The 25632-nt window shown below is 34.5% G+C and overlaps 1 protein-coding gene across 10 annotated transcripts in view; it reads right to left on the bottom strand.

Moving 5' to 3' along the window:
* Window positions 1–25632, bottom strand: part of Pms1 (PMS1 homolog 1, mismatch repair system component) — a 100070-nt gene that overhangs the window by 14068 nt on the left and 60370 nt on the right. For 9 of the 10 annotated variants that reach the window (XM_069995645.1, XM_069995643.1, XM_069995642.1 and 6 more), the window contains 4 exons: window positions 13947–14063; window positions 7707–7829; window positions 6800–6943; window positions 5778–6637 (listed from right to left, as the gene is read on the bottom strand). In XM_069995645.1, the coding sequence (XP_069851746.1) occupies window positions 5778–6637; window positions 6800–6943; window positions 7707–7829; window positions 13947–14063 (1244 nt within the window). Of the gene's footprint in view, window positions 1–5777; window positions 6638–6799; window positions 6944–7706; window positions 7830–13946; window positions 14064–25632 lie in introns of those variants that run through there. The other variant, XM_069995650.1, reaches the window with a different exon arrangement.

The following is a 25632-nucleotide window of genomic DNA, read 5'->3' as shown; positions in this document are numbered from 1 at the left end:
CAAGTGGTAGAGCGCTAGCCTTGAGCTGAAGAGCTGAGGGACAGTGCCCAGGCCCAGAGTTCAGGCCCCACGACTGGACCAAAAAAAAAAAAAAAAATTTCAAGCCACTAAACTAGCGCACAGAATAAAAAATTACTATGATTTAATAGCCAAATGTTGATTTTTCCATGATAATTCTCATTTTAGACATTTATGAAAAAATAAACTCTAATAAGCTGAACATAATTAAACCATCTAATTTCATTCAATTTCAAAAGGGATGTTTCAAAATTACAGTAGGGAAATTGTTACAAATTCTTTTCTTTCTTTTCAGTAACAAAAAGAACAAAACAAAACCTCAAGAGCCAAAAAGCCTAGAATGGCAGTTAGATCATTCTTTGTAAAAAATTGAGATACCTGGGCACCAGTCTTAGGCCTAGATTGAGGTTAGGTGGCTATGTTTAAAAATCGGAATTGGAACTATTGATGAATTCAGCTAAGTATAATAATAGTTCGAAACACAAATCTTGGAGAGAGCTTCTCTTACTCTTAAAATATCAACTGGATTTTATTGTAGGTAATATGCACATAGCATTAAAGGAAAACCTTGTATATGTTATGGAAATAAAAGTGATGTATAGGCACCAGAGTTGCCATACTGGTTACAAAATCTAGAAATGTTTGCTTAGGAAATGACTAGTTGTTGAGATGTTTAAGAAAAATGTCAAGATATAGGCCAAAAGAATATTACTCTAGGATTCCCTTCTAGCCACATCCCCTCCAGCATATTAGTTCTTGATTATAGCCATTCTAACTGGGGTGAGGTAGAATCTCAATGTTGTTTTAATTTGCATTTCTTTTATGGCTAGAGAGGTTGAGCATTTCTTCTTCTATTGGACATTCTTATTAGCTCCAGAGAGGTTTCTCTTTAAGTCTTTAGCCCACTTATTTATTGGGCAGATGTTTCTTTGAGGATTTGTTGTGGGGGTACTTAATTTTTTTTGAGTTCCAAGTATATTTTAGATATGAGACCCTTGTCCGTTGTATGGCTAGTGAAGATCTTCTCCCAATCCATGGGATTTCTATTGATCTTGCTAGCTATGTCCTTTGCTATGCAGAAACTCTTCAGTTTCATGCAATCTCATTTGTCCAACCTTTCTTTGAGTTGTTGTGTTTCTGGGTCTCTATTAAGCAAAGTTCAGCCTGTGCCAAGGAGACCTAGGGTTTCTCCTATTCCTTCCTATAATATTTTCAGGGTGTCTGCTTTGACTCCGAGGTTTACCATCCGTTTGGAGTTGATTCTGGTGCAGGGTGTTATGTAAGGACCCAGCTTTAGTTTTCTACAGTGATTAACCAGTTTTGCCAGCACCATTTATTAAAGAAGTTGTCTTTCTTCCATTCTATTATTTTTAGCTCCTTTATTGAGGTTAGGTGGCTATTGGTTTTGGATTCATTTCTGGGTTTTCAGCATTGTTGGTGGGAGTATAAACTTGTTCAACCACTTTGGAAAGCAGTATGGAGTCAAAAGTCTCCACATAGACCTCCCCTATGACCCAGCAATCCCGCTTTTGGGCATTTACCCAAACGATCACAAATAAGGCCATACTAAGGCTACCAGCACAACTATGTTTATTGCAACATTATTTACCATAGCTAAGATATGGAACTATGGAACCAACCCAGATGCCCTCAATGGATGAATGGATCAAGAAAATTTGTTTTATATATATATATATATATATATATATATATATATATATATATATATATAATGGAATTCTATGCCTCCATCAGAAAGAGTGAGATTACCCCATTTGTTAAGAAATGCAGACTTGGAAAAAATTATATTAAGTGAAGTAAGCCAAGCCTGAAGAAACACAGGTCACATGGTTTCCCTTATTTGCAATAACTAGTACAGTGTAGGACAAGGAGAAACGGCCAAAACCTATGTACATATAAGATGATGTTAAGCAAAATGAACCCCAAGATAGGCGCACAAATATTTAACTTTCTTGCTATTGTTTCTAACGTATTTATAATGTACCATGTGATTTTTTTTGTTGCTTTGTAAGTTCCTCCCCCACAGTATAACCCCTGTTTTCACTGTATTTGATGTCGGTGCCCTGCATCTTGTATATACACTTCTCTAATTCGGGGAGGGGAAGGGAAAAAACAAAATACTTAAATAAGGATACAGGCTGACCCATCGTAAGGAGATGTACAAAACACTATGTTGAAAACAAACTTTACAACTTCTGGGGGGTGGGGGTGGTGGTAGTTGTGGAGGTGGAAGGGAAGGGATGGACGGTAGGGGGAAAACAATGGAGGAGGCAACAATGCTCAATAGGAAATGTACTCATTACCTTGCTCATGTAACTGTAACTTCTCTGTACAGCATTTTTACAATAAAAAATGTACAAAAAAAGAATATTGCCCTATTCTCTCAGTTCATAATTCATGAAGATAGTGTTTCAAATTTTAAACAACATTCTTGAAAGAACTGTAATTAATGCTGACAGTGAGACTAAGAGAAACCATAATATAGCAGGTAGTTTGTACTCAGCACATGTTTGTTGAATAAATAAATATTATCTGATTAAGAATGTGAAAGAAACAGTAAAGACCTTGTGGGCATGATCATGCCTACCTAATTCTAGTTACTTGAGGGGCAGAGATTAGGAGAACTATGGTTCAAAGCCAGCCTAAACTTTATCAACATCTGATCCAACATGCTGCATGATGGAGCATGCCTGTAATCCTAGCTATGTGAGAAATATAGGCAGAAGCACTGAAGTCCAAGCTAACCTAGGGAAAACTTTGAGCCCCTACCCAAAAAGCCCTAAATCAAAAGAACCATCCAGAAGCTAAAGGACTGTGGCTCAAAAGTGTGTTGTCTGCTTGCCCAGTAAGCACAAAGATTTAAGTTCAAGCCTCAAAGCCAAACCCATTACTACCCCCACTATCCCTCTCAAAGACTTTATCTCATTGTAAATTATTATTTAATATAATGTATCATGTATAACAAAAATTATTTTGGTTAATTACCATGACACACACCAGTTATACTTAGCATATGAAGTTCTGGATTAGCCATACAAAACACATGATTTTCAAGGATACTTTCAACAGGTACTAGAAATAAGTATTTTTAGCTCTTGACATTCGAAAGTCAAGATTTTTCCAATGTGGTGAAAAATGAGTTCGAGATAAAGGTCACCATTTGTAATTAATTATAATGTGCAAATTTTCACATATGGTATTAATCTTTTGATTTTTTAAAAAGTCAAACTTAATTAGTTCCTTGGGAAATGTAAAAAGTTATGTCCAAAGGAATATTAGGTAAATGTTAAGTAAAAACAGCTGCTACCTTTGTATTTTATGTTAAGAGATCTAAAAACTTGAAAGGAAAATTTGATCAGCAGTCAATTCTAATGTTTTTTGAGATTAAAGATTACATTTAATTATAAAGTTAATTTACCATTTTTAGTTACACTCCCATTGAAGAATTACCCTTGGTTATTTTTAAGTAGGGATACATTTCATAGCTACTGCAAATTAACACAAATTGACAGAGACCACCCCTCACAAAGGCAGGTCACATGGAGAAACACGGTTTCCAGTCCACTAAAAGGAAAGGAGAGAAAGATAAAAGAGCAAAACAAACCCAGAAAAGAACTTAAAAAATGGCTCCTTTTTCTTTACCAGAGTCCCTTATATCCTCTTCCTGTCAGAGCGGAGACATTTCTGTTTCTCTAAACATCCTATTCCTTCTAGGCTCTAAAATCTTTCTGGTTTGTTTCCACACAGGGAAGCAACTTCCTGTCCCATATATGAGATTAAGCCAAACTACTATGTGTTTCCATAACTCACTATATTTTATCTTGAAATTTATTATTGTTTGTGTGCTTTTTCTTTTTCTGTTTTTTAGGGGGCCAAAGAGGGTGCAGGAAAGAAGGAAGAATGAACAAATGCAATCATAGTATTCAGTATACACCATATGAAAAATGAACTATATAAGACATAGAAGGGGAAACCTGGGGAAACCTGGGGAAAAGCGAAGGAGGGGGAGACATTGTCCAAAAGAAAAATGTATATATTACCTAAATTGTGAAATGGTAACACCTTAGTACACTATCTTAATAATAAAAGTTATATTTTTAAAAACTCATCGTATTTTATATTACTGCATGTTTAACTGACTCTTTACCAGAGTGTTCCATTTATAAATAAGGAAAGTGTGTTTTGTTTGTAACTGGTAGTGAGTAGCTGGAAAACATAGGGTCTACAAATACAGATTTTTCAGTAAGTATTTCCTAACTGAAGGAATAGAATGGAAAGGAGAACGGGAGGGAAGGAAAAATAGAAGGGAATTAGGAAAAGGCAAAGGGGGAAGAAAAGGAGAGAAGGATTGAAGACCTACAGGAGGAGTCCACTATTATATTCTTCACTATTCCTTGCAGAATTGGTGATCATGGTAAGAATTTCAAGATAAAGAATGAATGGAAGTGCTCTACCTTTTCACTAATCATGATTTGGGACTCAGCTGATCATGGTCCTATATTTTTTGTTTTCTATCTCTACAATTCAAATTAAAATATTTTGACTCAGATCAAGTGAAAATTGTCATTCACAACAGAGAAATATCCTTTCACAGAACAACTGTCTCTACTTCTACAAGAACTGAAAACATCTATTTGGTTTTCTCTTTCCAGATAACTATCAATTGATGAGATTTCTTAGAAAATGGATTTATTGTACCTAAAAATCTATTATCTTTTTTATTTTTAACTGGTACTATATATATATATATACTATATATATATACTATATATATATATATATATACTACACATACATATATATGTATATATACATATATATACTACACACACATATATATACTACACATATATACTACACATATATATACATATATATATATACTACACACATATATATATGTGTGTGTAGAGAGAGAGGAGGAATATGTGATATTTCTATAAATTCCATTTATCTTTAGACTTGATAATTCTTTAGATAAAATTAAAGACAATTATAGTTATGTGCATGATTCAAAATAAACTTCTCAAGATTTGTTATTTATAAAATTAGAATCTCAAAACATCAAATATTTAATGTATCAAGAACTTTATGCCTTTAAAAAAGTTGTGACAAATTATTTTATGGTGATGATTTCTTTATATTTTAAATACTGAAATATACATGGAATAGGTGATAGTGTGTGTGAAATTTGCTTCAGGTAATAAAAGGAGAGAAGGTAGGGAGAGGTATGCAGGAAGCAGGGCTGATCATGTTATATACAGTGGCCAGTGAAATGAGGTCATGGATTCAACACCCACTATAGTTTGTAAGTTGTTACAAGGAAATTTCAGAAGTTGTGAGTTATACCGAGTAGGGACAGTATTAACACCACTAAATTGATCCTGTAGCAATGGCACAATTCTTTTACTGTGTTACATATTCTGGCAACCAATTTTTAAAATGGGATAGTCAAGGTATTAAAAACATCATTACTTCAAATCGGTGAAGGTTTGTACCAAACAAGCAAGGAAAAGAGTAAGCCTTTCCAAAATAAAACAAAAAAGCACCTCAAACTCTCCAAATAAAAACATCTGAGAAAAAAAGTGACACCAAAAAACACTCTACCTAAGCCAAGAGGAATTTTTCCATTCTGCTTTTCCTTAAACATGAAGTTAAAAAACTTGCTTTCAACCAGTGAGTCATATAGAATGGGAACAGCCGAGCATTTGGGTCACATGCAAGCTCTGGAAACTTACTTCAACTTTTCCTCTTTAGTCAATGTCTTCCACAGTTCTTCAATTTGTACTGCTGCATCCTCCAAACTGGTCTTAGGATTTTCTGTGAGAAACTGAGCACGATGATCTTGAATAAAAATGGCACTTGCTGACATGGGTTTCTTGATCACGTGATTACTAATTAAGTCATAAGCTGTAAGCTGTCCTGACTTGTTATCTATTACATTTGATTTTTTACTATAGGAACCATCACTGAGACTCTTTTGTTCAAGGCCTTGATCATTATCACTTATTCTGCAGGCTAAACTGTTTTGAGGCACTAAAATTTTCACAGGTTCAATATTCTCTCCAACTGAATTAAGTAAATTTCCCTTGCTCCAGTCCTCTGCACAAATATCTAAAGACTTTTCAGGAGACAATGCTTCTTTATGCTTCCCACTATCATCTATATGGCTTTTACTGCTATTTTCTAATTGTATATGCTTAATAGAACCTTTGAAACAAGCTTCACTACCTTCACTTTGGATATCCTCCCAGGATAAGTTATTCCTTATGTTTTTTTCAACTATATTTCTAGTGTTCTTACTGATGTCAGAATTTTCACTATTAAAATGAGCATCACTACTATTTATTTGGTGATTTAAACAATGCTCAGTGGTTTTTTGAGATTCATCATTATGTACACCTTTTTGGGAAGCTATAGTTTCAATATCACCATTTGGACATTTATTTCCAGATGTTTCTATTTTATTAAAAAGCACATCTGCTTCTACTGTTTCAGCTGAGGAAACATCTGTTTTATCATTTTCATGAGAATTTGTACTAGGTACTGGTCCGTAAAAAGTCATCATCAGATTTTCAAGAGCAATTAAAACAGATTCCTAAAAATAGAAATTAACAAATATTAGGGGAATATAATGGAAAGATGCATAAAATTTAAAGGAAAAAATATTAACAATAAGTCTCTTTTACACAAGATAATTAAGAGTACATAAGTATATAAATAGTGTAAATTCATACAGTAATTAACTGAAAATTGTTACCTTATTCTGTAATAATACTTGACTTTTATCTGGTGTTAAATTTACATCCACATCAGCTGTAGGAACATCTATTTTCAGAAAGAAAATTGGATACAAACGAGTGGATTCCTTTAGGCATTTAAGACTGTAATAACGTCGGACTAACTGGAAATACATGCAATGAATAAAAGACAAAAACATCATGTAAACAAAGACAGTATTGCCAACTTTATAATACCAACAAAAGGGGCTGGGAAGGTGGCTCAGTGGTAGAGTGCTTGACTTGTATGCATGAGGCCCTGAGTTCGATTCCTCAGCACCACATAAACATAAAAAGCCAGAAGTGGTACTGTGGCTCAAGTGGTAGAGTGCTAGCCTTGAGCTGAAGAGTTGAGGGACAGAACCCAGGTTCAGAGTTCAGGCTCCATGACCGACAAAAACAAAACAAAACAAAAAACACCAAAAGGAGTCACTTTCATTGGAAATCTGAGCACATAAAACTGTGTATCTAGGAAAGTAATATCTAAGTAGTAGTAACACTCATTTGGAGACCTCAAACCTATATGAATCACAAGTTTTCATAAGAAGTACAAATATCAGGGCAATTGGTCCTATGGGTAGAAACCATAAATGTTTTGAAGACTTGGGGTTCAAATCAAAACTCTGTGACTTTCTGGTCACATTCCTTAAAATAAACATTTAGCATTGCTTCCTCTGTAAATACAGATAACAAGGCATCACTGGCTTGTGGCGAAGAATAAATGAGACAATATATATAAGTACCTCCCATGATACATGAAACTATTTATCATCTTCTTTTACTTATTTTAGAGCTAATTCTTAGAAGTCGCGCTTTGTAACAATCTGACAAATGACAGAGATGTTTTAAAATTTCTGATCCAAGTACATTTTTATTAAAAGTGATTACCTTTAATATGTCTTTTTGATGTACTGGTCGACTATTTATGAAAATGAAACTTCTCTCTGGGGTTGAAAGACTTGTGGAACTGTGGTCAGCATCATGCTTTGGAAAGAATCCACTAAGATAAATCTATAATGATAATAGGTAGAGAATATCAATGTCAACAATGTAGTTCCAAAGGCCAGGCTATACGCAATATATTAAAAGGTATAAAAAGCTAGGAATGAAATTTCCCACTTAAGGTTGAAAAAGGCATATACTTTCTGAAAACCTATGAATTAAACTTGAATAAAATGCTGAAGCATACTAAACTGGTACTCTTTGCTTTTCTTTTTATAATTCCAAGGAAAAATGGACCTGTATAAAACCTTCGTGAATGGTCTTAATTTCAAATACTAAACAAATAGCATACATTCTCAGCTTATACTCACCTTTAAAGAAAAGAAAACTTCTTTCTTCACATTGTGACTTTTCTCTAGCTATTTATCTTTTTCTCTTCAACCATGTTTTCTCATAAACTTCTGCTGTTATCTTTATGGGTATGCTAAAAAAGTCAATCTAATGAATTTCATTTCTGAGTTTAATCTTCACTTTGCTTAGAAAACCTTTCTATGAGAACTTCACCTATTATTTATATGCTATCCTTCTCTATTCTACAAATGACAAGTAAGAAGAAAATCAAAGCTACGAGGAAAAAATGAACAGAGGGGAGATTTAGGGATTGAAGGTAGGAAATGTGTTCTTATTTTTACTGCTAGATAATTAAATCAGCTAAAAACAATATAGAGGATTGTTAAGAATAAGCTGAAGCTAGAATCTACTATGAGCTATGTGATTCTGATCAAGTTCTTTAAAATTCAGTCCCATATATGTAAAAACTAGAAATAAATGTGTTGTTAATCTGTTAATAAACATTAATTGTAAAAATTTAGCTTAGTATAAAGAAAGCTAAATACCAATGGAAGTGAAAGTAGTGTTCTTTTTAACTAAGCAGAAACCATGAGGCTCCTTACCAACATAGCTTGTAGGCTGTCACCTATGTCTAAGGCTTACCCTTGAAAATAAGTGTTTAAAGAGAGGCAGTACTAAATTTAGAACACTAAGTGCATTATTGTCACAGTGCCAAATTGTGCTAATTTGAAAAAATAAATTAATAAGTCTGGATATCCATTATAAAATGATACCACTTAATTTACTGTAAAACTTCACAGCATTTATAACTGGTTGTATAATTTACCAGGTAACATGAAACTTTTCTTGGGTGCACCTGCTGGTCATCTGGGAAGGCCTGTTTAGATTCTGAAAGACTTATGGTGTGTGGATTAAAAAATAAAGAAAAAGAGACAGGGAGAGAGGGAAGGAGGATAAAAAGGAAGAGAAAGAGAAAGAAAGGAGTAATGTAAGGTAAAGAGAGCTAAAAGTTTCGGTTTGTCTTTTTTTCTGCTTTCTTTCTGCTACGTCCTTCTCAGTCTGCTTTGCTGGTTTCTCTCCTGGTACCCCTGAATTCTATTCTCAGGTGCTTCTTTCTTGTTTTCTCATTAAATTTCTCTGAGTAAGCTGGTCACTAGTAGCTCATGCTCGTAATCCTAGCTACTCAGGAGGCTGAGATCTGAGGATTGCAGTTCAAAGCCAGCCCCAGCAGGAAAGTCTTGAGACTCTTATCACTAACTAACCACATATAAAATAGAAATGGAGCTGTGCCTAAAAGTAGTTGAGTGCTATCCTTGAGCACAAAAGCTCAGGGACAGCACCCAGGCCCTGAGTTCAAGACCCATGACGAACAACAAAATTTCTCTGAGTATTTCATTAGCATGGAAAATACTTGGCACTGCTGATATCAATGTTCTATTTTTTTCACTCTCAAATGTCTATTAAGGTTCTTAAACTGTCATAAAAATAATCTTACTGCTGGGTGCCAGTGGCTCACTCCTATAATTCTAGCTACTCAGGAAGCTGAAATCCTGAAGATTTATCTTATATCCAAATAACCAGCAAAAAATAGCCAAAAGTGGAGGTGTGGCTCAAGTGGTACAACACTAGCCTTAAGTGAAAAATAAGGGAAAGTATCCTGGCCCTGAGTTCAAGCCCCAGTACTGGCACAAAAAAATAAAATAAAATCTTATTAAAAACTTTATAAAGTATTTCATCATATTTCTACTCTGTTATTCAGTGAGCAAATCTGTATTCTTTATCATAATAAAGTCCAGAGATTTACAGTCTGTCAAATATATTTTTTTTCTATTGTCACTGTACTGAAAAACCTTGACTAGTCTCCTAATGCTAATCTCTTTAAGCATTCACCATTTTATAAGTTAATAACTTAGACTACATTTCTAAGGTAATAATTTAAATACTCTCATTAGGATACTGAAACAAGTTCATACATAAATTCTCATCTCCCTTCTAACTGAAGCCTATACAATAGTGATAAAATCAATGTGCAAAATAATCTCAAATGGCATAACCATATAGAAATTTTAAAAGGATGTAAAATATATAAGAGGAAGTAATGGCTCCAGGTAACAGAAACAGGATGAATCACTTGTAAATTAAATTGTGGTATAAACAAAAAAGCACTCAATATAAGGAAGTGGTTTGAAATCAGTCTTTCCACTGGAAATAGGGAGTTCAGATAGCAACAACTTAAAAACACTATGACCACTGGAACTGTCTGCCAGAACCAGAGGAAAGAACAGGGACAATTCTCAAACCAAGAACAAGGCTCAGCCAAGATGGCCAGAAAAAGGAGTCAGTAAAATTAGGACTAGCGAGGATAGTCGGTATTTGCCAAACAAAACAAACAACAATCATAACCCTGTACTCAAAATATTTTGCAAAAAAAATTCAAAGCATATAAAATAGGATTTTCTGTCAGGAAAATAGAAATGTCTGAATGATAAGAGCTTTGAAACTAGTCTATAGGTCTAAAAGAAACTGAAAATATTGAATTTTGAAGACAATCAATTTGGGGAATAAAAATCAAGCAGTACTCAAAAGGAATTCACTCAAAAATTAGCATAGAATAATGTATACATATAAAAATATTCAGAATACAAATGTCAAGAAGGAAGCCAGGCACCAGCTCATGCCTGTAGTCTTAGCCACAGAGAGATCAGGAGGATTGTGATACAAGGCTATTCAAGGGAAATAGTTTCAGTAAGAAATAGCTAAGCACAGTACCATGTACCCATCATTTTAGCTTCTTGGGAGGCTAAAGTTGGGAGACTGAAGTTTGAAGCTGGCCAAGCAAAAGACTTGTTAGAACCTTATCTCAATTAATCAAGTTGGATATTGTGGTGCACACTGAAATCCTACTTAAGTGGGAAGCATAAATAAGAAGATTAAAGTCAGACCAGACAAAAAAACAGGCCCTATCTCAAAAATAATCAGACCAATAAATGCTTAAGGCAGGTTCAACTGGTAGGTTGCCTGCCTAGCAAATGTGAAGCCTTGAGTTCTAACCACAGTACCACCACCACCACCAGAAAAATAAAAAAGAAAGAGAAAAGAAAAAGAAAACAAAAAGAAAAAGAAAAGAAAAGAAAAAGGATAACACAAGGGTAAGAGCATGGCTTAAGTGGTAGGAAATAAAAAGTGAGAAAGGTAGCATGAAGAATTGGATAAAGGCAACAAAAGTCATCCTGACAAATGCTTAGCAAAAACTGCTTATAGTAGTTACTCAGTTGAGGCCATTGTAAAGAGATTCTTCCCATGTAATGTCATACAGATAAAATGTAGACCCTTCAAATAAAGGGAAGATACACATACAAGTATCTATGCATGTGTGTGGGTATAAATACATAAAGATTCTCTCTCTATGTCCTAGATTCTGATAGCTCATAGATCCGTCATTTCAGTCCATGAAATGAGCCCCAATAGACCAGTTTCCCAATTCAAAGATATGATGTAAAACAGAAGTAGGGAAAGAGTGGACAGCTACTAACAGTGGGGAAACAAGTTAGGACTGCTCTTAGCAATGGATAGGAAGACAGAAAACTTATCTGGTATCAGGACAAGACAACTATACAATTACACAGAACATGAAGTGAGGATGGGTAGGTGGTGGAACAAAACTGTAACACCTGTTTAGATTAGACACAAAGTATAAAAATGAAAAGAAGATTTTGTTAAATGATAACTTTATCAGAGAAACAGCTAATAGAACTGAAATACTAATTCATGTTTTTCCAATTCCCCCATTCTTCCAATAAAAATAACCATGTGATGATGAAGCAAAAATTCTTGCATGTATGAGTGATTACTAGGAACCTTTAGGGAATTCTAACTGAGGAAAAAATGTCAATGGGCAAGAATATATCTGGAACACATGAACAAAAAAATCCCAGTGTAAGACTAACTCACTGAGTCTCAACCACACATAAAATGATAACTGACCAAAGTTTCCATCAGTGCTTTCTATGAAGTCCCAAAAAGTTACAGAGAATTCAGGGGAATTTATCTGTACCCTTACCATCTCAAGACAATATATAAGAACACTTCTGATAACCTTCAGGTTTAAATCTAGCAGACAAACAGGAACAAATTAGGCATCATTTCTAAAGAAACTGAATGGTGACACAGAATAAGTAAATTACCATCCATCCAAATTTGTTCTAGAAAGGAAAAAAGAAAAGACAAGAAAGAAGAGGACAAAAGAAGAGAGAGGTAATTAATTTCATGAGAAGAACTGGAGTTGTGTGTTAAGAGTATAAAGTGCAAAGTAAGTCTCACCTTATTAGGACACTTGTGCCAGAGTGCCAGAACGGAACCAGGATCTTGATTATGCAACACTTAAGAGCAAACAAGTAAAACAACAGCCTTCCTCCTAAATATAACTTAGGTGGCTATCAGTGGCTTACTCCAATAATTGTTAACTACTCTGGAAGCTAAAATCTGGGAACTGAGGTTCAAAGCCAGTCTGGGCAGATAAATCAAAGGTTTGATAAACCCAAGACATTCTTACGCCAATTGACCAGCAAAAAGACATAATGGAGGTGAGGCACAAGCCTAAGGTGAAAAAAGCAATAGTGTGAGGCCCTAAGTTCAAGTTCTAGTACACACACACACAGAGCCCGCGTGCGTGTACACACACACACACACACACACACACACACACACACACACACACACACACACACACACACACACACACACACACACACACACACACACACACACACGCACACACACACACCCCGGGCAGGTAAGTCCATGAGACTCTTATCTCCAATAAACCACTCAGAAAACTGCAAGTGGCACTGTGGCTCAAGTGGCAGAGTATTCACCTTGAGCTGAAGAGCTGAGGGATAGCCCCCAGGCCCAGAGTTTAAAGCCCCATGACTGACCACCCCCCAAAAAAAAAGACACTCAGGATATTCTATTCATAAAGCAATAAGAAGTGGCAAAACAATAAAGTAATATTCTTGGAAATTAAACATAACTTTCAAAGTAGAAATTCAAAAAAAGTATTTTTTAAATTCTGTCAGATTTCTCAGAATTTATAGAAAAAACATTTGAGAAAAATGAGACTCTAATCAAATAGTAATAAGGGAAAGAGGGAAACTGATAATAGAGAGAAGTGGATAACCCAAGGCTAAAAGAAAGTAAATGAGTTTTAGAGTCTTTCAAAACATTCACAAAAGAGCTCAACACAATAATGAATAATAAAGGACATATACCTAAACAGATAACTGTAAAATTTAACCAAAGATGAGTTCAGGTTGGTGGACATTCCTTTTTTCCCAGCACTCAGGTGGCTGACAAGAATTGTGAATTGTCAGTTTGGGCTTCAAAGGTAGTGAGACAGCTGTCTCAAAACCTTGATAACAAGAAAAGTATTCCTAACAAGATTCAAGAGGGAAAGAACATGTAAGTAAGGGGAAATATCACCCAGTAGTTTAATAGTCAAAAAGTATTATCTATAGCTAACAGATTAGTAAAAAGAAATTTGAGTGTATGTTCAGGATTAAGATAAAGTATGAATAAGCCAGCTTAATTTTTCTTTTCCATAGTATAAAAACACAATTCTAAACTGAAAGCTTTAAAAAAAAATAAATGAAAGCAACAGACAGAGTGAAAAGAAAGGCAGGACTGAGAAAGGAAATCAGCATATAAATTTTCTTTTTTGGATTGAATCCTTCTTAGGTAGAAATATTAAAAAGAAATCCTTCAAATATCCTAGAAGGAAACTATTTTAACAACTTCATTAGTAAATCAGAATTATTAGAAGACATTTTTGTTGCATACCTGAGATTCTTCAGAATGGTACTGTAAGGATTCCATGTTGCCCATAACAGAAGTCCCCAGAACTGACATTAGGGCCATCTTGTGGTCCGCTACTCTACTTTTCTGCCAAATAACTGCCTATGGACAGAAATGATAAAGGTAAGTTTTAACACAATTTAGATTCACTAAACTGAAGAAGTTACAGTATTTGTTTCTATAGTCATCTTCATCTTATATTTTCAATAAAATTTAGAAGAGAAACATGAGATATAGAGTCTGAATAAACTCTGGCTTTGAATTTTAAGTTACTTACATTGCCATGTATAATCTACTTAACTTCCCTTACTTCCATTTTCTGCTTCTCTATTTTTTTTCTTTTTTTTTTTGGGGGGGGGGGGTCCGGTCGTGGGACCTGAACTCTAGGTCTGGGTGCTGTCCCTCAGCTCTTCAGCTCAAGGCTAGTACTCTACCACTTGAGCCACAGCGCCACTTCCAGCTTTTTTTCTTTTTGCTTATGTAGTGCTGAGGAATCGAACCCAGGCCTCGGGCATGCAAGGCAAGCGCTCTACCACTGAGCCACTATCCCAGCCCCATCTGCTTCTCTATCTAACAGATGGCTACTGCTAGCACTATTGGAAAATGAAAATCCTAATGTAGACATAGCTTCATTAAATATTAATTCTCCTTCTCTTTTTGTCCTAATATATATTTCATTGTATACTTGAAATGAACATGTTAACTGAAATTTTGAGGACAAAGAACTATACTACAAAATTCCTATAGTCAAACAGGAACAAAAATTTTAGAAAAGCATGTACTTTAAAATTACCTTTATAATTACCTTCAATACAAAGAACTTACATTTAAATTAACCTTTTATATATGTAAGTACTAAATAATGAGCTTGGCTTTTTTTCAAGACATGCATGTAGCAGGGAAGATTAAGAGAATCACGGTCTAGAGAGACTGGACTTTGGCTGTGAATTACATGATTAGGTTTGAAATACTGCAATTTTTTCAATTAATAAGGTCCAACCAAACCCCTTGAGAAATCATCAGTGTAGAAACAATTCATTTAAGAAATGTTTACTTAACATGTTCTAATTCCTCATAAGAATGGGTAAAAGGCCTATGGAGGAAGTATTAGTATCGGGCTGGGAAGGTAACTCAGTGGTAGAGCGCTTGCCTTGCATGCATGAGGTCCTGGGTTCAATTCCTCAGCACCACATAAGAAAAAAGAAAAAAGCCGGAAGTGGCATTGTGGCTCAAGTGGTAGAGCGCTAGCCTTGAGCTGAAGAGCTGAGGGACAGCACCCAGGCCCAGAGTTCAGGCCCCACGACCGGACCCCCCAAAAAAAGAAAGTATTAGTATCAACACTGGAGGGTCAGGCAAAGGAAGGGTGCCAGAAAGAATGGCCACAGGGGTAGTAAGAACAGTAGGATAATGTGTGTAAAAGATAAATTAAAGAAAATATTTTTATTTGCATCATATCTAGAGAGAGTAAGGTAGGGTAAAATACTTATCAATAAGAAGGGTGACAAAGGTTTAAAGAAGTGGTAACCTAAATTTGAGTATTGATGTTAGTATGCTTCACATCGCTTTTAGGAAGCTGGCTAGGAAGTGCAACCAGAGTGCAGAGCTAGGAGGTAGAGATACAACACACCTACCTAGGAAGCAGGAAGGAAAGAATGGTGAACAGGTTTGTAGACTCAAAGGCTGAAGGTTGAGAAAATTCTATTTTTGGGGGGGGGGGGCGGGGGGGAGGTCCAGTTGTGGGGCCTGAACTCTGGGTTTGGTTGCTGTCCCTCAGCTCTTCAGCTCAAGGCTAGCCCTCTACCACTTGAGCCACAGCGCCACTTCTGGCTTTTTTCTTTTTGCTTATGTAGTGCTGAGGAATCGAACCCAGGGCCTCATGCATGCAAGGCAAGCACTTTACCACTGAGCCACCTTCCCAGCCAATTCTCCTGGTTTTATTTACTTAGTTTTTAACGAAAGAGTTCAAAGAAAGGTGAACAGGCAATAATTGCAATACTTGATATTTTAGAAAAGATGTAAAATAACCCTTGTAGGAAACAGAAAAAAATAGAAGAATTTCCAGTTAATATCTGATTGAGTTGGTCTTTCACAATCTGTTGCTCTGAAAAAAAAAATTACAGGACAGAATCTATTTACAAAATAAAATAAGTCATCAATAAATCAAGATGACAAACTAATAAAAACTGCTTTCAATTCTACATGAAGTTTTTTAGTGATTGTGATAACCAACCAAATTGACACATTCTTGGAAAATTCTTCCATTATCTTTGTAAAGTCTAAAAAGGCAGACACAAAAAGTCTCTCTCTGTCTCTCACTCTCTCTCTCTCAGAATCAAAGGAGTCCAGCCAAAGGAAATCCTTAACACCAGTAATAAATATATATATATATATATATATATATATATACACACACACACACATACACACACACACACACAAGAAGTTCTACTGATATTATGAATGACAAAATGAATGATGACATAAATTGGCTTCTGTTGGTATGTTGACTTAATTGGAATGTTAGAAATAAGAAAGAAGATGGGCAAAGTAACATCAATTATTGACTGCGTCTGGGTCATAGCCATTTGTAAATCATGTCTGAATTTTGAGAATCTCAAATGGCAACCTACTCAAACAGTCACTTAGTAAGATAAACCATTCAATATTCAGTAAAATAGGAAGACTTTACATAAATTCCCAGAGTTCTACTGATAATAGAAGCTATGATTTATGAAGAATTTAATGCTTATTAGACCTTACTATTCTAGAAATTGTTTTCACAATTTCAGTATTAACTCATGTCACAAATGAATAAATTGGAGAAAAAAGAATTTAATTTAATCAAAGAAAAACAAAAATTAATGCTTCAATTTTTCTGCCTCTAAACTTCTCATTCTTTGCAAATTTCCTTCTCCGTTACTCAGAGATATCAATAGAGAGCCATTTCTAAACTTTAAGTAGGAATTTCCCCAAAGTAAAATATCTGATTTAAAAAAAAAGTTCTATGGCTATGAGATTTGCTATATTATCTCTCTTTATCTTGAGGTTATTAATCACAAAACAAAATAGCTTTAACATAGTCCTTTAAAGAAATAACTGTCCCTAGAAGAAGGGCAAGGAGTAAAATCGAAGTCCTCAAATCAAAGAATAAAGTCTAAAAGATAGAGCTACTATCCTAGTATCATTTTACAATCAAATGATTCTGAAATATAGTTACCAATTTTTATTATTTATTATTTACCAACTTTTATTATGTAGGCTATATCTAAGGATTTCTAAGTTTCTAATAACTTACATTCACTAATATTTATATAACTATAGATACTAAGTAATTAGTCTAAAAATACACCACAAAATGTAGAGCTAGGAAAACAATTCAGGTATCATCCTGTCCTAAGATTCAGTTTTCCACTATCGTTTTGGAAGTGATCTATATAGAAAAAAACAAAGTATATGAAATCAAAGCATAAAAATAGATTACGTATAATTTGAAAACTAGACTTTAGGTTCAATGTGTATATTTCTAAACAAACCAAGGTAAATAAACTAGGTTATTTAAAATGGGAACTGCTGGAAACACGAACTCAGGGCCTGAATGTTGTCCTTAAGCTTTTTTGCTCAATGTTGGTGTTCTACTTCATGAACCTCAGTTCTACCTCAAGCTTTTTAGTAATTGGAGATATGACTCTCCTGGAATTTCCTGTTTTACTATCAGTTGTATTTAAATCATGTGTGCTTTCCTGTCTTTAATTCTGTGAAAGTATGCCTCCTTCAAAGCAAATATGATATACAAAAAACAAGGTAAAGGCTGTGATAATCTTCCCAAGCCAAAAAGGACACATAACATGCTTAATTTAAGTGATAAAGGAAAAACTGGAAATATATTAACAGTAGCATATCTTCAGTGGAAGTTTGTGTTTATACAGAGTAAGAAAATGAATCAAGCATCCATAGTATTCAAGATAAAGAATATGAAATATGATGTACTTTTTGGTGAGAAGTACTAATACTTGCAACAGCAATTTTTGTAAAAGTAATACAACCTGCCAAGACCTATCATACAGTATGGTAAGGAGATTTAGTCATTTTGAATACTGAACTCTATACATTTTGAACAGTCACAGACTCTTTCTCAATGGGGTGTCTACAGAATCATATACTTATGGATAACCATGGTCTACAGTATGTAGAATTCACTCATTTTAAAGTTATAATTTAAAGGGTTTTAGTATTTACAGAGTAAGAAAACGATCACCACATTTTAGAGAAAAGTTTATCATTGTATGATAAAATCTCATATTCATTACGAGTAACTCCATAGTCATCCCCCTAAATTACTAATCTACTTTGTCATCACGTATTTGATGGATTTTTGTATTTAATATAAATGGAATCATACAGCATGTAGGCTTCTGTGATCACTTTTCATGTTTTCAAGGTTTACTCATACTATATTACAGCAGTACTTTAATCCCTTTCAAATGATTGAATAATATTCCATTGTATGCATAATCAATTGAATCATGATTCTGCCAGCTGATTAGTATTTGAGTGGTTTCCATGTTTTGGCCATTACAAACGGTGCTGCTATAAGCATTTATGTACAAATTTTTGTGTGAAGATATGTTTCCATTTCTCTTAGGCATATGCTAAGGGGTAGAATTCCTAGGTCACATGGCAACTATGTTTTTTAAAGAAAGTGTCTCATTCATTTCTCTAAAAAGATAGAAGCAGAATGAATTCTGCTCGTATGTTTTAAGTCAATTACAAACTTGTGATTTAGGAACAATATTCAAAGTAACAAGTCACAGATTCAATGTTCTGAATAATCTATAGCTACATGGCAATAAAATTCTTACATAAGAAGTCCTCATAATAAGGAATCATTTCAAAATATAAACTTTCAGAACTTGTACTTCTGTAAAGCTACTTAGCTCTGATAATCTTGTGTGCACGCGCGCATGCACACACACTCACACGCACACACACAAACATACACACGCTCATTATCTTTTTGTTGGCAGTGCTAAAGATCAAACCTAGGGCCTCACACTAGGCAAGCATTGTGCAAATGAGCCATATCCTCAATGGCATATATATTAAAGAGTCAAGAAACATTTTAAAAACTTTAAAAAATCTACCACTAGACATAGCTATAAAAGCTGAGAGACAAATACAAACTTTGTAAGATTTATTAAAGTGATGCTTTAAAACCAGATATAAATCTTAGTTGCTGGCTAAGATGGCTATTTCACTTCCCCATTTGCAGAAGACAGTATACAGAATTATAAAAATATTACTTCAGGGAATGGGTTCTAAAAAAAACTGTAAAATATAACTTTTTAAAATTTGAAAGTGAATATTACTAGTAGGATGGGAGCATGACTTAACACTAGGTAATTATTGCATCAGATCAAATGGCTCATTTAGGACTTCTAAACTAGCTGCACTTGCATTATTTACCATAGCTAAGATATGGAACCAACCCAGATGCCCCTCAGTAGATGAATGGATCAAGAAAATGTGGTATATATACACAATGGAATTCTATGCCTCCATCAGAAAGAATGACATTGCCCCATTTGTTAGGAAATGGAAAAACTTGGAAAAAATTATATTAAGTGAAGTAAGCCAGGCCCAAAGAAACATAGGTCCCATGGTTTCCCTTATTTGTAATATCTAGTATATGTATGAGTCAAGCGGAAAAGGTCAGATAATGTGATGTCAGGAAAATGAACCCTTAAATATGTACTTTAATGTTTTTTTCTTTCATGCATGTGTTTCTAATGCATTTATAAGATTATCTCCTTGTTGCTTTGTATGTCCCTCCCCCACAGTATAACCCCTGCTTTCACTATATTTGATGTCAGTATAACTTGTGGAGGAGATGGGGAAAAACCAGTTGTTTAAGGATACAGGTGGACCTGTTGCAACAATGAGAAGTACAAGATGTCATGTCCAAAACGAGCTTTACAATGTAGGTGGGGGGGGGGGAAGGGGAGGGAAGGAGAAGGATTGGGATTGGGGGGGGAGGGGGGAGGCTGGGAAGGGTAAACAAAGGAGGAGGCTGCAATGCTTGGTAAGAAATGTACGCATTATCCTGCCCATGTAATTGTAACTCCTCTGTACAGTATGTTCACAAATAAAATAAAATAAACCAAGAAATGCATACAAAAAGCAGATGAAAAAAAAAAACTAGCTGCACTTAAGCTATAACAAATGACAGAGGTCTGCTAATAAGTAAAATTTTTCTTATTATGCAATATTTATTTTAAAAACAGGAACTATTATAAAAGTGTTAAACAATTAACTGTAATAAGTAAAAACAATTTTTAATTACATTTTCTACATAAAATAATTTTTAGTTTGTCTTTTTTATCATTCCATCTACATTATTTTCTAAAACAGAGATTATCTCTTTACTTCCTGAAGTTTTTTGGTGTATCTTACCCTTAGGTTGAAAGCTTAACAAGAGCTAAAAATACACACAAGCCTCCATATGTTTTCTATCTAGGTCACACAAAGTTGAGCATCTGGATGTGCCAAGTAAGAATCTGACTCTGGTCAGTATGATGACAGTGCAAAAGCACATCAAAAATATATCATTACATGCACACCAAACTGGGCTTGATTGGAGCTAGCCAAATATATCTTGTCCAATTCCTATTTCATTGACATAGACTACTGGAAGATAATAAGGTTAGATAAGATTATTTACTATTTAATTAGTAAACCTCAATTGTAAGGGCAATCTGTGACCCACAGGGAAAAGAAAGTTGCATATAGATGATGCGCAATTAAGTAAAAAATTGCAATGATAAAACTGCCTAAAAAGACAACACCTACTATGAAAAAAAAGTATATATTATTGGCCTAAAGTACAACTGCAATAGTTGAATGTCTCCCTAAAATTCATCTTAAAATTTCATTGTCATTTAAGAGGGTGTAGGGGTAGAATCTTCAAGAACTGATTAGGTCAGGGAACATCCTCTTATGAATGGTCTGATGTGTATCTCTGTAGAACAGGCTTATTATCTTACAAATGATCTCCTGATGAAAAAGAAAAGTTTGATTCAATTTTCATTCTGCATCATATGCTTGTTTGCCGTCTTATGATGCAGAAAGATGACTCTCATCACCAGATATAGACCTTCAATCTTGAATTCTCTAGTCTCTGTATTTATGAGCCAAACAAACCTGTTATTTATAACTTACTGGCAAAAAATGGATGGAGAAAGTAACCAAATTTTTCTTACAAATTATATGCAAAAAAATGTACTATACTTACTTAAATTTCTTAAAGTCAGGAATTTTAACCACTTTCATGGTCTAACAAATTAACATAAGTGAATCTGTATCTATTGTGATCTACCCCTGAATATATATTTATACCAGTTCTGGTTTGGAAAAGAGCAAATACAAGTATAAAAGTACAATTTTTTTAAACTGCCAATATAGTAACAATTTTAATAATAACAGTCAATTACTAAAGGAATAGTAAATTTGCAATAGTATAAATAATTCATGATATGAAACTGAGTGATATAGTTATAGATTATTCAATTTATTAAAAATTATAGAGTTTTCAAAATTATGGATTATTCAATTTTATTAAATTATAGAAAGATTGTTCTGGTACTTTCAGAAAAACAATACCATTTTCTACTAAATAGTAAGTATTAACATGGTTTGATTATTACTAAACAAACTCAGACTTTCAAAACTGAGTCTATCTTGGTAAAATTTAGTGAGCACAATTAATTGAATTTGAAAATCTCTTATTTTTACTTTTACTTAAATATTTGTAATTTTACTTTATTTGAATAGCACATTTATTTTTTTTCCTGAGGGTTACAAATAAATTAGTAACATACATTTCATGTAGGGAGTTATACAAGTGAGAGACTAAGAAAGGATTAATTTTTACAATCTACTTTTCTATACATTTTGACTTTTGAGCTATATTAAAGTAGAATTTAAAAACTAAATTAAACAATAAGAGTTGATTTCTTCTAAAATCAAAATCAAAATAAAGATGTCCACTTTCCCTACTCCTCTTCAATATAGTATTGGAATTCCTAGCAAGAGCAATAAAGCAAGAGAAAAACATAAAAGGGATCCACATAGGGAAAGAAGTAAAGCTATCCCTCTTTACAGCTGAAATGATTCTGTATTTAAAAACCCTATAGTTGGGGCTGGGAAGGTGGCTCAGTGGTAGAGTGCTTGCCTTGCATGCATGAGGCCCTGGATTGGATTCCTCAGCACCACATAAGCAAAAAAAAAAAAAAGCTGGAAGTGGCACTGTGGCTCAAGTGGTAGAGCGCTAGCCTTGAGCTGAAGAGCTGAGGGACAGCGCCCAGGCCCAGAGTCAGGCCCCACGACCGGACCCAAAAACAACAACAACAACAAAAACCCTATAACTTCTTGAGCTGATCCAAAACTTTGACAAAGTAGAAGAATATAAAATTAACCCACAAAAATCAGTTGCTTTTCTGTATGCCAACTATGAGATGAGTGAGACTGAAATCAGGAATGAAACTCCATTGTAACAGCCTCACAAAATAAAATACCTATGTATTAACTTAACCAAAGAGGTGAAGGACCACTATGATGAAAACTTTTAAAACCTGAAAAAGGAAATTAAAGCAGATTTAAGGAAATGTAAAATCCTTCCATGATAGTGGATTGGAAGGATTAACACTGTAAAAATGGCAATACTGCCCAAAGCTATCTACAAATTCAATGCAATACCCATCAAAATCCCAACAAATTCTTCAACATTATAGAGGAAGCAGTCCAAAAATTCATATGGAATAAAAGAAGACCCCAAAAAGTAAAAACAGTCCTAAGCAGGAAGAACAATGCTGGAGAGATATCAATACCAAACTTCAAAGTATATTACAAAGCTGTAATAATAAAAAAATCTTGGTACTGACACAAGAATAGGCCTGAGGACCAAGGGAATATAAGACCCAGAAAAGAATCCACAGGCCTATAAACATCTAATATTTAATAAGGGAGCCAAAAACACAGGATGGAAGAGACAGCCTCCTTAACAGAATTTGGCAGAATTGGCTATACATGTGTAAAAAACTAAAACTAGATCCTTATATATCACCCTGCACCAGAATTAATTCAAATGAATCAAAGACCTCATGTAAGACCAGATTCCCTGAAAATATTACAAGAAGAAACAGGGAAAACACCAAGTCTCCCTGACATGGGTAGCAACTTCCTCAGTAAAGATCCACAATCACAACCAAAGAAATGGGATTGCATCAAATCGAAAAGCTTCTGCATGGCAAAGAACATAGCTAGCAATATAAATAGAGAGCCCACAGAATGGGAGAAGCTCTTTACTAGTTATGCATCAGACAAGAGCCTCATATCTAAAATATACTTAGAACTCAAAAATTAAGCCCCTAAAACCAAATAAATCTTTAAGGAAACAACATCCCAATTAATAAATGGGCTAACGACTTAAAGAGAGACTTCTTAGAAGAAGAATGGTCAATAAATAGATGAAGAAGTGTTCAACATTTCTAGCCATAAAAGAAATGCAAATCAAAACACCACTGAGATTCCACCTCACTCCAGTTAGAATAGCCATTATCAAGAAAACTAACAATAACAGATGCTAGCAAGGATAAGGCCAAAAGGGAAAGTTACTACACTGTTGGTGGGAATGTAAACTTGTTCAACCACTCTGGAAAGCAGTATGGAGGTTCCTCCAAAGACTTAAACATAGCTTCTCTCTGACCCAGCAATCCCACTCCTGGGAATTTATCTAATTGACCACAAACCCAGTCATACTAAAGCCACCAGCACAACCTTGTTTGTTGCAGCATGTGTACCATAGATAAGATAAGGAATCAATCAGATGCCTCTCCATGGACAAATGGATCAAGAAAAATGTGGTATATATACACAATAGAATTCTATGCTTCCATCAGGAAGATCAAATAAGCAATTCACAGAATGGGTTTTTTTGTTTTGTTTTGTTTGCAAATCACATATTATTGATTTATAAATAGACTTGATTTTAGATTTTATTTTCTAATATTGAATAGAACTTTTTGTTCTTTAAGAGACTTTCCTTCTCTAGAATTGCTTTCTTTGTTATTATTGTCCGTTGTGGGGCCTGAACTCAGGGCCTAGACACTGTCTCTGAGCTCTTTTGCTCAAGGCTAGCGCTCTGCAACTTTGAGCCATAGCTCCCCTTGCGATTTTTGTGTCGTTAATTGGAGATAAAAGTCTCATGGAAACTTTTCTGCCCTGGATGGGTTCAAACCACAAACCTCAGATCTCAGCCTCCTGAATAGCTAGGATTACAGGCATGAGTCTCACTGGTACCCAGCTTAAATTGCTTTTACATCTCCAGAGCTCATCATAAATGATGCTATCCCTAGCATCTCTTTTGCAACATACAATAGGTAAGCATCTCAACAAAATTGTTCTCTAATGTCCTAATTTTTTGTATACAAACAATATCTTATAATACCTGACCTATAGTTGATTAGATTTTCTCTCTAAGCTAGCATAACAAACAAAATCTCTACTATTGTGGTAGAAATTTTACTTCAAAAAATTTGTATCAAGAAGCTACTTTACAATGCTATCAAAATTATGGCACCGTAATTAATGAAGATAACTACCTATTAAAGATTCAAGACAGGTATGCTGAGGAATTTTTAAAAGGTGAGCAAATACAGTCATTATATTCAATGTAAATTATACAAAAAAAAAGAACTACATAACTTTAAGGTAGGTATGGGAGGAAGGAATAATGGAGAAGAATGATAAAAGGGTTGATATTAATCAAGATGCATTGTACTCAAAAAATGACTTATGGAATTGTGACCTCTTTGTACAACTACTTAGTAATAAATTTTTTTAAGAATACAATAAGCCGGATGCTGGTGGATTATGCCTGTAATCCTAGGAGGCTGAGGTCTGAGATCATGGTTTGAAGCCAGCCCACGCAGAAAAGTCCCCATGAGACTTTTAGCTCCAATTAACTACTACAAAAAACTTGGAAGTGGTGCTGTGGCTCAGTCACTAGACTTGTGCACAAAGAGGCTTAGGGACAGCACCTAGGCCATGAGTTCAAGCCCCACAATGGGGAAAAAGGAATATAATATCATTTTCTTGGCCATACAAGTTAAATAAGTTGAAAATTCTCAAATCTTATGTTCTTCATTTTCCACCTGAAGTTAGTCAACTCATCTCACAGATTCTTCCTTTTAATAGCTACCATAGCAGACACTTCTTGGTTTATATATCTAATTTATTTATCAGAACTCAGTCCTCATGTCCTAAAATCTAGCTTTTTGCTCATTACTGGTGCTCTACTCCTTGAGCCTTGCCTCCAGTCCGTCTTTTCTGATGGGTAATTAGAGAGTCTTTTGAACTTAACTGCCCCAAGTGACTTTAAATACTGATTATAGATGTGAACTACTGGTGCCAGTCAGCCTAAAATTTAACTCTTTTAAATCTGGCCTCTAGACCTCTGGATTTTCTTATATAAAATACCTATTCATCAAATTTAATTTATTTGCTGCTTCTAAATGTGTTGTTCCTTCAAAAGATATAGACCTTTCTGTTTATATCTTTTATGATGGTACTATTTCTTCTTTTTGTAAAATTAAGGTTTGAACTCAAGGCCATAGGC

The sequence above is a fragment of the Dipodomys merriami genome, unplaced genomic scaffold (assembly GCF_024711535.1).
Source record: "Dipodomys merriami isolate MVZ:Mamm:240054 unplaced genomic scaffold, mDipMer1.0.p SCAF_49, whole genome shotgun sequence".
Classification (NCBI taxonomy): Eukaryota; Metazoa; Chordata; class Mammalia; order Rodentia; family Heteromyidae; genus Dipodomys; species Dipodomys merriami.
The sequence above is the reverse complement of the archived record's forward strand: the minus strand, read 5'-3'. Positions and strand labels throughout refer to the sequence as shown.